Here is an 11,711-nt window from a genome sequence, read left to right as displayed (position 1 = left end):
TGCGTTGGCATCGGGGGTGAGGTGGGACGCAGGATGCATCGGTGTGATGTTGGGTTGGTTGGCAGGCCGCGGGGGCGGCTGGCCTGTTATGGGGCCGGTCGGTCTTCGGTGGGGCAGGTGGGTTGGTGGTGGGGCAGGCCGACATGATGCGGAGGGCGGAGAGGCTGGTCTTTCGCGGGGCGCGTCGGCCTGCTGTGAGGCAGGTTGGTGTAATACGCGGCACCTTGGCGGGACGCGGGGCAGGTGGATGGGATGTGGGGCCGGTTGGACGTGCCGTGAGGGTCCAGACGAGGAATCTCGCCCTTTTGGGGACCCCGGGCCCGGCCGCCCCTCAGCAAGGCCCAGGCCGCGGCGGGGGCCAGGCCGCTCCGCGTTGCCATGGCGACGGCGCCCCCACCCAGCAAAATATTTTCGTCCCGCCACGTGATAAAAACAGCTCCCTCAACACGTGACGGGGGACGAAGCCGCGTCAATCAAAACGGCTTTCTTCCAATCGTCAGCCGCTCCTTCAGGCGCCGTCCCGCCTTCCGGAAGTCGGGCCTCCAATCGGCTCCCCGCTCCCCTTTCAACGGTTTGACAGAGGCCGCGGAGCGGAGCGTCGATTGGCGTTCCTGTCAGCCAGTAGCGTCTCGAAGACGCACTCGGGCTCCCGCCTCGGTGGAGGACGGGCCAATGAGCGAGCGGGACGCTCCTTCCCTCACGCCGCCCGCCCCCCCAGCACTGCGGTAATATGGCTCCGTAGCGAGCGGCCCGGGCCGGTGCTGCTGCCGCCATTAACCCCTGGGTGCCCGGCGGCGGCGGGGTGGGGGGGAGAGAGAGAAAGAGCAGCGGCCCGCGGGGCTCATGTACGGGCGCTGCAGCCGTTGCCCGGCCGTTGCCCCGCCGTGAAGATGAGCTCGGCCGCCGGCTCCGCCGCCTTACCGCCGGGCTCCGCCACCCGGGCCTTGCATGTGGAGCTGCCCTCGCAGCAGGTACGGCCGGTCTCCGGGTAGAGGCGGCCCTCAGCTTAGCGGGGGGCGGGTGCCCTGAGGTGAAGGGGGGGTTGCTTCCTGCGGTGTGGGGGTGCCTTGAGGTGAAGGAGGGGGTCCTCTCTGCGGAGAGGGGTGTCCTGAGGTGCAGAGAGGTCCTCTCTGGGCTGTGGGGTGCCCTGAGGTGAAGGAGGGGGTGCTTCCTGAGGTGTGTGGGTGCCCTGAGGTGCAGAGGGGTCCTCTCTGGGGAGAGGGGTGCCCTGAGGTGAAGGAGGGGGTGCTTCCTGAGGTGTGTGGGTGCCCTGAGGTGCAGAGGGGTCCTCTCTGGGGAGAGGGGTGTCCTGAGGTGCAGAGAGGTCCTCTCTGGGCTGTGGGGTGCCCTGAGGTGAAGGGGGGGGTCCTCCCTGAGGTGTGGGGTGCCCTGAGGTGCAGAGAGGTCCTCCCTGGGGTGTGGGGTGCCCTGAGGTAAAGGAGGGGGTGCTTCCTGAGGTGTGTGGGTGCCCTGAGGTGCAGAGGGGTCCTCTCTGGGATGTGGGGGTGCCCTGAGGTGCAGAGAGCTGCTCCCTGGAGTATGGGGTTCTTCCTGAGGTGTGGGGTGCCCTGAGATGCAGAGGGGTGCTCCCTGCGGTGTGGGGGTGCCCTGAGGTGAAAGGGTGGAGAGGTACTGCCTGAGGTGTAAGGGGGAGTTGCCCGAGGTATGGGGATGCCTGAGCCTGAGTCCCTGAGCTTGATGGAAGGAGGGTCCCTGAAGCAAGGGGTTTTGAGCACCCTTCTCTTGGGCTGGTAGGAAGATGAGAGGGTGAGGTTCCGTTTGTGCCGAAGCAGGGGTCTGTGCCCCTCTCCTGCCAGTACTGGAGAGTCAAGGTGCAGGTTTCCTCTCCATGAGAGGCTGCTTCTGTGCTCATAGAGGTGCTGGGTGCAAACTAAAGCAGGGAGTTGCAGCATGGATAACACCCAGATAAATCGGCTTTAAGCTTGGGTAACTGATGAGGCTGGAGCAGCTGGGGTGCCCTCTCCTCTCCTGCGGTGTTGGGGGTGAGCATGGATAAAATGTACTGTGTGCTCTGAAAAGTGGTGAGATGTTCCCTCCCCATCACATCCTTCCTTCAGCTAACTCTGTTTTTCCTGTTTGCTGGTAGTTGGCTTTTGGTTTACTGGGCAACCATCCCATGTTTTAATTTTGGAGAGCATTAGGAGCAAGGTTAAGTGAGGAAGTCTAGGCTCTGGATGAGGGTTTAGCAATCCGTATCAAACTAAGTCCGTGCCCTTTCCCCTCTTGCATGGGGTGACTTTTATTGTATGGGAGCTTAAGCAGTAGTGCTGGAGGGGGGAATAATTACTTAGCAAAAGCATGCTTTTCTTTAGAAATACTGTAAGATGTGAGTCTGCGCTTGAAGTTTTGGTTCATTGCCTTGGTGCAGGCGACATTATTGAGAAGTAGATGCACAATCTGAGTTACTTGAGCTACATGTTACCAGGTGTGAAAATGAAGAGTTACTAGAGAAAAATCAATAGATGTCCACTTTAAATGAAGATATAACTGCACCTCAGATAAACATGATTTACCAGACATCCACTTAGGGGCAAAGAGAGGGAAGGGAGATGGCTCTTGGCCACTGGAACCGTGCAAGTATTGACCCTAATTTGAGAGCAAGTCCTTATTCTAAAATGTGGACCTGTTTTATGTTAGTGAACACAAATGTGAGCACTGTTTTGGATGAACTTTACAGGGAGCAGTGGATCTTTCAGGAGATCAAGTATGGCCTTCTCCCTGCTGAATTTTTGGTTTTATTCTTTCCCCGGCTTGTGCAAGAACCAGGTGAATGCTGCAGGGAGAAGCCTTAGTTATTAGTCATTGGACTTCATTTGTGAAAGTGAGACCAAAACACAGGCTCTTTTCTAGGAGCAGAAACTTTTGTAGGAGCAGCAACTGAACCATCAATTATAGGATGTTCCAGTCGAGTAAATATTTAGCTTAAGCCATGTAGGATGCTTGTATGGGTGCTGAAGAAATGTTAATTGTAGCCAGTGTAAGGCAGTGACAAAGTCTGAGGTATTGTTTTCCTGTGTGCTCTGCAAATATAGGGACTGTGTGTTAAGGTATCTGTATGCTGTGTCAGTGCTTGCAGTCAAATCAAGAAGCTCCGGAACTAAACTACAGTCGGTTGCACTGATAACAAATCGTCCTCTTTGACTGTATTATCTGATCTTAAAAGTCTGTTACTGAATTGCAAGATAACTTTCCTTGAAGGGGCTAATCACCCTGGAGATATTTTACTGTAGAATCATGAAAAAGAATGGTAAAGTCATTCCAGTCTATTGTACGCGAGGTAATTGTTTGCTACCTGCCAGCACAGAAATCAACTTGATGATTTGTTTTAGTAGGCAATTTTCTCTAGAACACCCAGTGCTGCATCTTTTGACTATAAGGATGAGAGTAAGATGGTCTGAGTCATGGCTATAAATCTCTCTAAAGACCAAATTCTCAAATGTGAACTTAAGGTGAGTGCTTTTAATGACCAAATTGACTTTTTAATGACTGAAGTGTTGAAGGTGTAATTTGGGTTTAGTCTAGATTTAATTGTGCCAGTGAAATTCACATTGATTAGAAAGCGAAGTTCCTGCTACTGACACATTTGCAGGAGTGAAAAGTCATGTCCAAAGCCTTTTGCCAGTGTGACCATACTTGTTAGTCAGTCTGACACCTATTCTTTAACTTGTTTGGTGGTGACAGGATGACCTGGCCTAAGAATGCCTTTTGCTGTTGTATTCTACATTTTAAGTGGGAGAAATAGAGGATATGGCTGTATAGAAGTGCATCTGGTTAAGCATAATATTCCAATTTGTATCCCTAAGTAATTGTGCCAGGATGTTTTCTTTTGCTGGAGGAGTGAGTCTAAACAGAACTGAAAATGTGTCATGAAATAATTACACTTTAAAAGCAGAGATTCTTTAGCATTATCTCTTCCTAGTTGCTCGATGCAAGAAAGCCAGGAGTGTCACGATAACTTACTGATTTCTAAATGCTCAAAACAAACTTCTCGGTCCTGTCATCATAGGCAGCTCAAAGCAATGGGAGGTGGGGGAGCCAAACCTTTCAGACTCATGTTCTAGATGGAAGGGGTTGGACAAAAAAAAATGCAGTCTTAACATAGACAGCCAGTCATGCTGCAGTCAAATGATTTGTTGAATGTTACTGTGCTAATTGCTGACGAAAACAGATGTCATGTGTGGTTGTCTAGAGATAGGAAAGCATATCTTCATGGACTCCAGCACCAGTGCCTCCAGCACTTCAAACTTTTCCTTCATGCTGAAATTGATAAGCTTTTACTATCAATTCCAACATTAGAGAGACTGAAGCTTTAATGAACTGTGAGATAGTGTTTGAAGACCTGCAAGCTTGAACTGCATGTACTGTTGTACAAACAGCTGTACTGATGCACAGTTTGTAGTGAGTGATTGGGGAGATGTAATGAAGAAAAAGAACCCATACTTTTTTTTTTTTTTTTAACAAATGATTTCCAGTCGGTCTGTGGTTCAGGCATTCAGTCAGATCCATGTGTGTAGACTGAAGCATCCCTCTTGTCTAGATGGCTAACCAGGGCATGAATAAACTATAGGTATAATTGGTTTTGGTTGGAGCAGAGGAGGATCCCTCAGAAATAATGGCTAGAACCATTTTAGAAAATGACAAAAATGTCCCCTACTACTTTGTTGTGATAAAGATAGATGACAGAAGAAAAGCGAACAAAACCCAATGTGGATTCCAGTGTAGTAGGTGAGTACTAAGTCATACGTGTAACAGCTTAGCACTTGTTTGACTTGGCTGATTGTAAAGTATTTCAACAGCTTGTTCCCAAGTGGTTTGACCATACACCAACCACAGGGAAAATGCTCATCAGCCAGTTGCATCTCTGCCACCAGTACTTGCCAGTTGTAAGCTAAAAGTTTGGTCTGCTTATGTTGCTAATTTCCACTGGCCTGATTGATGATCAGGTGCAAGAAGCTTTCTTCTGAAGATCGTCTATGGCTTACTTCCAAATTATAGCGGGAAAATAATACGTGACATTCAGACTGTACCTAAGGCAGCCCTATAATGGGACCAGAGATCACGCCCATCTATATCTGCTTTTTTCCCCAGGAAACTGTTCAACTCTTGGACCCATGTTATTGATACCTCGATGTAAGCAATTTTCTGCTCGCTGGAGACAGCCTGGGTAATGGAGAGGAAAAAAACCTAGCTATTATAGATACTAAGGGATATACTAGAAGCTGTACATGGAGTTAGGTCTTTTCCATCAGAAGCTTTAGTTCCAGCTCAGTGTCAGTCAATCACGTTTCAGTATGCCCTGTGTAGTGATATCCAAGGTGGGTTTCCAAGTTGAGCTCCTCAAAGACTGGATGTATTGTGTCCAAGGGTGCATGTGAGGGAGTTAGATATGCTCTGGTGAATATGGACGCAGTGGTAAGAAGGGAAGGGGTAAAGTGTGCCACTGTGCACAGCTGTGAACAGTGTTAGACTGAAGTCCAGGTGACCCAATATCTTCTTTATCTTTCAGTTCATAGACAACTCTTGTCAGGTGGTGAAAGTTTCTGTGGAAAAGAGCAGGAATGAGCTTTCAGCCACAGATGTCAGAAGTAGGTGTTTAGGGCAGAGAGAAACAGAGCAAACAGTTAGTGAAACTTTCCAAGGACACTCTGTAGCCTCCATTCACTTTCAGACTGAGATTCATGAAGAACCAGCTGGAGTGTGATGAATCTTTAGGAGCCCGAGAGCAACACTTAGCAAACATGGCTGCTGTGGCTTCCATGCTAGCTTAACTCTGGGAACAGTTTAGCTCACATAGTGGGGTTTAAGATGATAAGGGCAAGGGACCCTGACATGGTTCCATGATGAGCCACGTGAGGCTTCCTTGCACTCTGAACTTCAGCAAACTGCAGAGCATCACATTTGTTTATGCTCAGTACTGATACAGACTTGTCAGACTAGGTGCATGTTGGCATTTCCAGTAGCTGGGTAAAAGTATCATGTAGCCAGGATATGTTTTCTGCCATCCCACCACTGCTCAGACAATGGGTTATCCCTGTCCTGAACATGTTTTGAAGGGAAGGGTCCTTTGTTTTGAATACTGAATATGAAAATCTTATTTAGGAACTGAAAAACTTCTTTCAACCAAACAAAGTTCTGGAGCAGACCCCTAACTGGTAGGAAGAAATCCCCCAAAATCTACTTTTTAATATGAAAACACGCTGTAATGTTTACCTTCCATGAACTGGTTGACTGTAATAAAGGGATTGAATTCAGAGACTGTGAATGTCCTTTTCAGGTTTATACTCTTATTCCATTCCTATGAAGAAATGGGAAGTTGATGACAAGGTCTGAGTATCTCATTAATGACCATAGTAGTGAAGATTCTATCCATTCTGTAAAATTTCATGTACAAGGAATTGTTCCATTGAGCTACATTCAAAGAAATTATATATACTAAACATTTAACAGTCTTTGAGCTTTTGGGATTTTACTAATTGCATGAGCTTAATATATACGCTTCAGAAACTTGCATTGCTGCCCTGTTTGAACCCAGGATGGAAAGGTATGAAAGTCATGAGCGAAGTGAACTTTAAAGCAAAAGGCGTTTTTTTCTTTTGGAAGTACTTCTGGAAAGAACTTCTCAGGAAAAAAAAGAACAAGTACTTCTGGATTGCAGGTACTTCTGCATTCCAATAGTAAATAAAACCATTATTTTCAGCAGTTGGAAGTGACAATCCAGTGTAATCCAGTACCTTGGGTATATGTTTAGATACTTGAGGTGATCCAAGTGAGTAGAGGTAAAGCAGAATGAGAAGAACATGGGTGAATTAGAACAAGGCTAAAATTTCATAGTTACTTTATTTAAAGATGTGTACCACTCATACATGACAACCTGGGTAACAGCAGAAATGGGTGATTCAAAGTGCACTGGCAAATGAATTTGAGAGGTCTTGTATGTGGGAGAAGTGAAGAAAGCGACTGTACGAGCTCAGAGCTGCACATGAACTAGTTTTTCAAGTAAAACAGTGTGAAAAGAGTCTCTTTTTTGAAATAGTTTTCTGTAGCTATTGTTGTATATACCACTGAGCAATATGAAAACAAAGACTGACTCTTAAATATTTTATTTCCTCTTTCCTACTAAGTATGCTGGGGGAAGTCAGAATAGCAGATGGAAAGTATCATATTTGAATATTGCTTTCACTTCTCTTTGACATACACTGTCTTTAAATGCTGAGTGGGGAGGGAAGTGCAGCTCCAGTAAAACACTACAATGTGAGTGTTGATCTAGTGATCTTACACAGTTGTATCCATGTCCAACTGTATCACTGTCTAGTGTTTGTTAGAGACAATTAGGAGGAAATAGTTGTTAAAGTTACTGTGAAATTGTAATTGCAGCCAAAAAGGTTGGCTGTTAATCTGGGGCTAGGTTTTTACTATCTGCTATCTTTTTCCCTAAGGAATGCAAGTGTATTTTGCAGACTGAATGGTCTGGCGGTAAGTTAGAGAGAGACTGTTCTGTCAGAAAGCTGTAGTAAATCAGTTTTGATGCTTTATTTGGGAGATTTGTGGGGGATTAAGGAATATTCTTAATTGAGTGAAGGAAGGGTCTTGGTAGCTGGTAACTGAAGACTCATTCCTTATTTATGAAGAAGCTTACTGGTTTGCCCTTGGTTTGTCATCCAGTAACATGATAAACATTAATATGCTTCAGGTTATTAATCAGTGTATGCTGTTTGCTTGTGCAACTTGGTGCATGCTTAAAATCAAGTGGTTCTTTAAGGTCAAAAGTGCCTTTGCTTCAGTTTTGTTGATGCTTTATTCCATAAGGCCCTGTTTACTTTTTGTGTCTTTCCTTCTGAGCATCATCTTGTTTTCCATTGCTTAATTGGTATTCCCAGGTCATTCTCACTGCTAATATGGACTAATGCTCTCTTGCCCAAGGTGGTATTAAGAAGCTTAAGGGACTTCTCTGAACTGCTACAGTGCGTTATTAATGAGGTGGGACTTGCACCCCGATGTTCGCTTTTCTACCCCATGGCATAGTTCCCATGTTGTGTCAAAGAAGCAGTTACAGTTTTGGTCTTTCATCTTGCAAGTGAGTAAATATTTATTTGACAAACTCGGAGGAAAACATCAATAAGGAAAGATGGTATTTCTAGCTGCTGCTCCTTAAAGGTCTTGGTTAAAGATGGAAAGACTGTATATCTAGTTCCTTGTTATTTGTATCTTATATAAACACCTAGCAAGAGGAGCTTTGGCTGGCTAATGGTTGGTGCTTGTAAGATTTTTTTTTTTTTTTCTTAACCCCAGTTTAGAGCAATTTTTTAGGGTGTGCTGACAGTTTTTATTCTTCAGGGTTGTGGTGTTTGCCAGCTTGCTTGGTCTGTTGCTCTTGATGTTGTAGTGACCATAACTGAACACAGCTGTTGAAACAATACACAGAAAGAAGTTGATTTGCCTAAGTCCCTGCATGGGCTTATGATTTTGCTTTTGAACCCCTCCTGCTAACATTACATTTAAGTAAATTCTATGTTTTGAGTCTTGTTTTGTCACACCTAACCAGCTATCCTGTTTGTATCCTAAGACTGAATACCCATGTCTTCTGTACCTGTCCCTACCTTCTAGTTTAAATAACAGGTCATTCAGTCTTTCTGCAGAAGTGAGCACAAATTTTGGATGTTAAAAGAAGGATGAGGATGCAGAAAATCACTAGTGAAGAGTGTGAGCACTGTGAGCTTGCGTGGAATGTCAGTTTTGGTCTTGGCTGTCTCATTGGTTCTGAGCTCTAAAAAAGCAGTGTAGATTTTCTGCATGTGATTATGGTGTACAAAGAGAAAATTTCTTGCTCCTGCTGAACAGTTACCAGCTGTTTACATTATTGCTCTGAGGTAGAACTTGAGTTCTGACTTGCTCCCCAGTGTAAATTCAGTTACTTAGTGAGGAAAGAGTTCAGTGGGCTAGCTATTAAGAGAGGGTGCAAGGGAGGATAGACTGAAGGACTTGGCTACCTTTAAAAGTAGTATATAGCCATCTTTTTTTTTTTATTTGTTATGTAATTAGCCATCTTATTACTTTCTGATACTACTGTTGCTGTTTTAATTAGCGTTAAAGGAGCAGGCTGTGCCATAGACTGGCATATTTTGTCAGATATAATGTTCACTTCATGTATTGCATACTTTAACTCTGAGTTGAGCTAATGAAGGGCTGGTTTGCATTCAAGTAGCTGGAGAATAATTATATTTCTACATGGGCCATGTCAAGTGTAGAGATGTTCCTTACTCTTCCTCTTTCACTTTCTCCCTATGTGAATTAGGGCAGACTTGATGCCTTTTGGACAACATCTTCCATGTACTGACTCTTTGTTGAAACTCTCATTGCAGTACGGAAACAGGAGTAGCTGTGGCACAGTATGAATGATTAGAAACCTGTTTTGAGCTTTGTTGTGTTCAAGTGAAAGCTTCATAGGTGTTTTCTGTCTCATATGAACCTTTCAAAAGCTTTTCAGATGACCCTAAGCATGAAGGAAAGCCAGCACCTTGATTTAAGGAACTATAAACTAAAATCCACAATTGCACGTCTGTGAAAACTTTAGGCCTGTGTTGGTGAAGGTAGTTTTGACCTTTCTTGTGGTCACTTAGTCTGGGTAAATCACACTGCACAGATTCAATGTGTCTCATTGCTTGCATCAAATCTTTAGGAATGTGAGGGAGGAAAGTTTTGTATGAGTGTGTTCTGCATCTTCACAGGAAAAAATGTGGTTACATTCCTACTGTGCATCTTTGAATTGGTGTTGGCCTCAGGTATGACTCATAGCAGGCATAACTTTTGAAAGACTGTTGCCAGAAAGTATCTAAGTCTTAGAAGGAGAAATGAGTTACTGAACTGCTGCTGAATGCCATTACTTGACTTGAGGAAATTGAGATATGAAGGGGGTGCAATTATAATGAGATCCGCAAGCGATTCATTGAACTAATGATGGTTGTGTAGCTCTCGGGGCCTTGCTGTCTTCAAGTGTGTGCTGAAATCACATGAAAATAGAATTCCAAAAATTCCTTATTGTGTGTGCTACAAGATTGCATATCAAATGCTTCTGCTTTGCTTCTGAAGTCGATCTGAAATCGTGTGAACTGTGGAAAACTGTTTAATTACAAAACTTCTAAATAAATCTTCCTAGCAAGTGTCTAAATTGGAGTACAAGCATTTTCTTATCCTTCCTGTGGATTTAGGTAACAACACATCTGAATAGTATCTCAAATTCCCACTGCATGTTCCTTTGCTATTTGAGGCTTTGTATACTGCAGCAGACTTGACCCACACCTTCTGTGAGGTACCTTTTTTCTTTTTGTAGTGGAGTGTATCAAATTGGAAAACAAGGCAACTTGAAAACTTATATAAAATTGAATTAAGTGTGAATTCTTGTCTACCATTTGAATTCCAAGAACTTAGATCACATGATTGCTAGGTAATAAGTCAAACTGGTACGGACAGATGAAAGCAAGTAGTGAAAATCTGAGGAGGCAGGAAGTTCAGATAATGTGTTGAGCAGTGCTGTGCTAATAAATAATGCTCATGTTGGCTAAATACAGTTCATATTTAGATTTTTTTTTAAGAGCTAGAGTTTTTATGCTTTTTAAGAAAAGGAAGAAAAAAAAAACCTAAACAAAAACCCAAACCAACCTGACTGCTGTGAGCTACAAAGCACACAGAGCCCTGTGTTTTTCTGTGACTTAATTATGACAAGTATTCAGAGACCCAAATAGCTGACCATGCAAGCTCAGTTCTGTTAAGTTCAAAACAACTAGAATTGCTGTAGTAACGTTTGTGTTGCTAGCTAATCTTTGAAGCCTGCTTTAATGCTAAAATAGTTGGAGGGATTTTGCTTAAATTCTTCCAGAGCTACTGTGGGTCATAAAGCAAGCAAGCTAGGAAACTCATGTGAAAGCCAGGTAAAACCAGAATACGTACCAGCTTGTACAGAGGTCAGAGCTGATCCTGACCTGGAAAGAATTTATGGAATATTCTCCCTTGAAACAGTCAGGAGGAGGGCAGCAGTCTGAAAATCAGAGATGGCGTCCAGACATGAAGACTATGTCTTGGTGTTTATGTTAAAAACTATCTGATAGGTAGGATGCTCCATTAAAGGCTGAGTAAGGAGGATTGGTGCTGAAATTGTAGCCAGTGTTGATAGTCCTGTACAGCATGTCTTCTGGAGAAAAAATGATTGCTTTTCAGGTAATCGGGTCTCTGTAAGAACCCTGAGTGGTGATTTGCCTTTGGCAACTTTGGGCTTTTTTTTTAAAGTAATTTCTGTAAATTTTGACTTTGCTTGTACGAGATGGTTTCCCAGCCTTCTTACACTGGTTTTACCCTTGTATTTGTACTTCAGGCAAAAGTAAGCTGTTTTTTTTTTTTTGTGTGTGTGTGTGTCCCCGCCCTTGTTCTTTGTTGAATCAGAAATGCTCTCTTGAACCTGCATGATGCTTTGCGCTTTACATTGATTGTATGGGATGTTACAAGGAAAGCAGGGGTGGTGGGGAAAAAAAGCCTTTTTCCAATCCAGCCATAGATTTATAAAAATTTCTTCGTGGCCAATTGAATTTAAACTTCATTCTGGAAAATGTATTCAAATTTACTAAATTCTTTAAAAATTAAACTATTCCAACAGAATTTCTGAAACTTGCTCGTGGACACGGATGCAGCAGGCCCACTGT

The 11,711-nt window shown here is 44.2% G+C and overlaps 1 protein-coding gene across 3 annotated transcripts in view; it reads left to right on the top strand.

The window, feature by feature from the left end:
* Positions 1–701: 701 nt before the first annotated feature.
* UVRAG (UV radiation resistance associated) overlaps positions 702–11,711 on the top strand; it is a 108,461-nt gene continuing 97,451 nt past the window's right edge. For 2 of the 3 annotated variants that reach the window (XR_774938.1, XM_010576622.1), the window contains exon 1: positions 879–971. Coding sequence is in view for 2 of the 3 variants with exons in the window: in XM_010576622.1 (XP_010574924.1) it covers positions 891–971 (81 nt within the window). In the remaining variant the exon portion in view is untranslated. Of the gene's footprint in view, positions 972–11,711 lie in introns of all 3 variants that reach the window. The other variant, XM_010576621.1, reaches the window with a different exon arrangement.

Source organism: Haliaeetus leucocephalus, unplaced genomic scaffold (assembly GCF_000737465.1).
Source record: "Haliaeetus leucocephalus isolate CR32 unplaced genomic scaffold, Haliaeetus_leucocephalus-4.0 Scaffold536, whole genome shotgun sequence".
NCBI lineage: Eukaryota > Metazoa > Chordata > Aves > Accipitriformes > Accipitridae > Haliaeetus > Haliaeetus leucocephalus.
The sequence above is the reverse complement of the archived record's forward strand: the minus strand, read 5'-3'. Positions and strand labels throughout refer to the sequence as shown.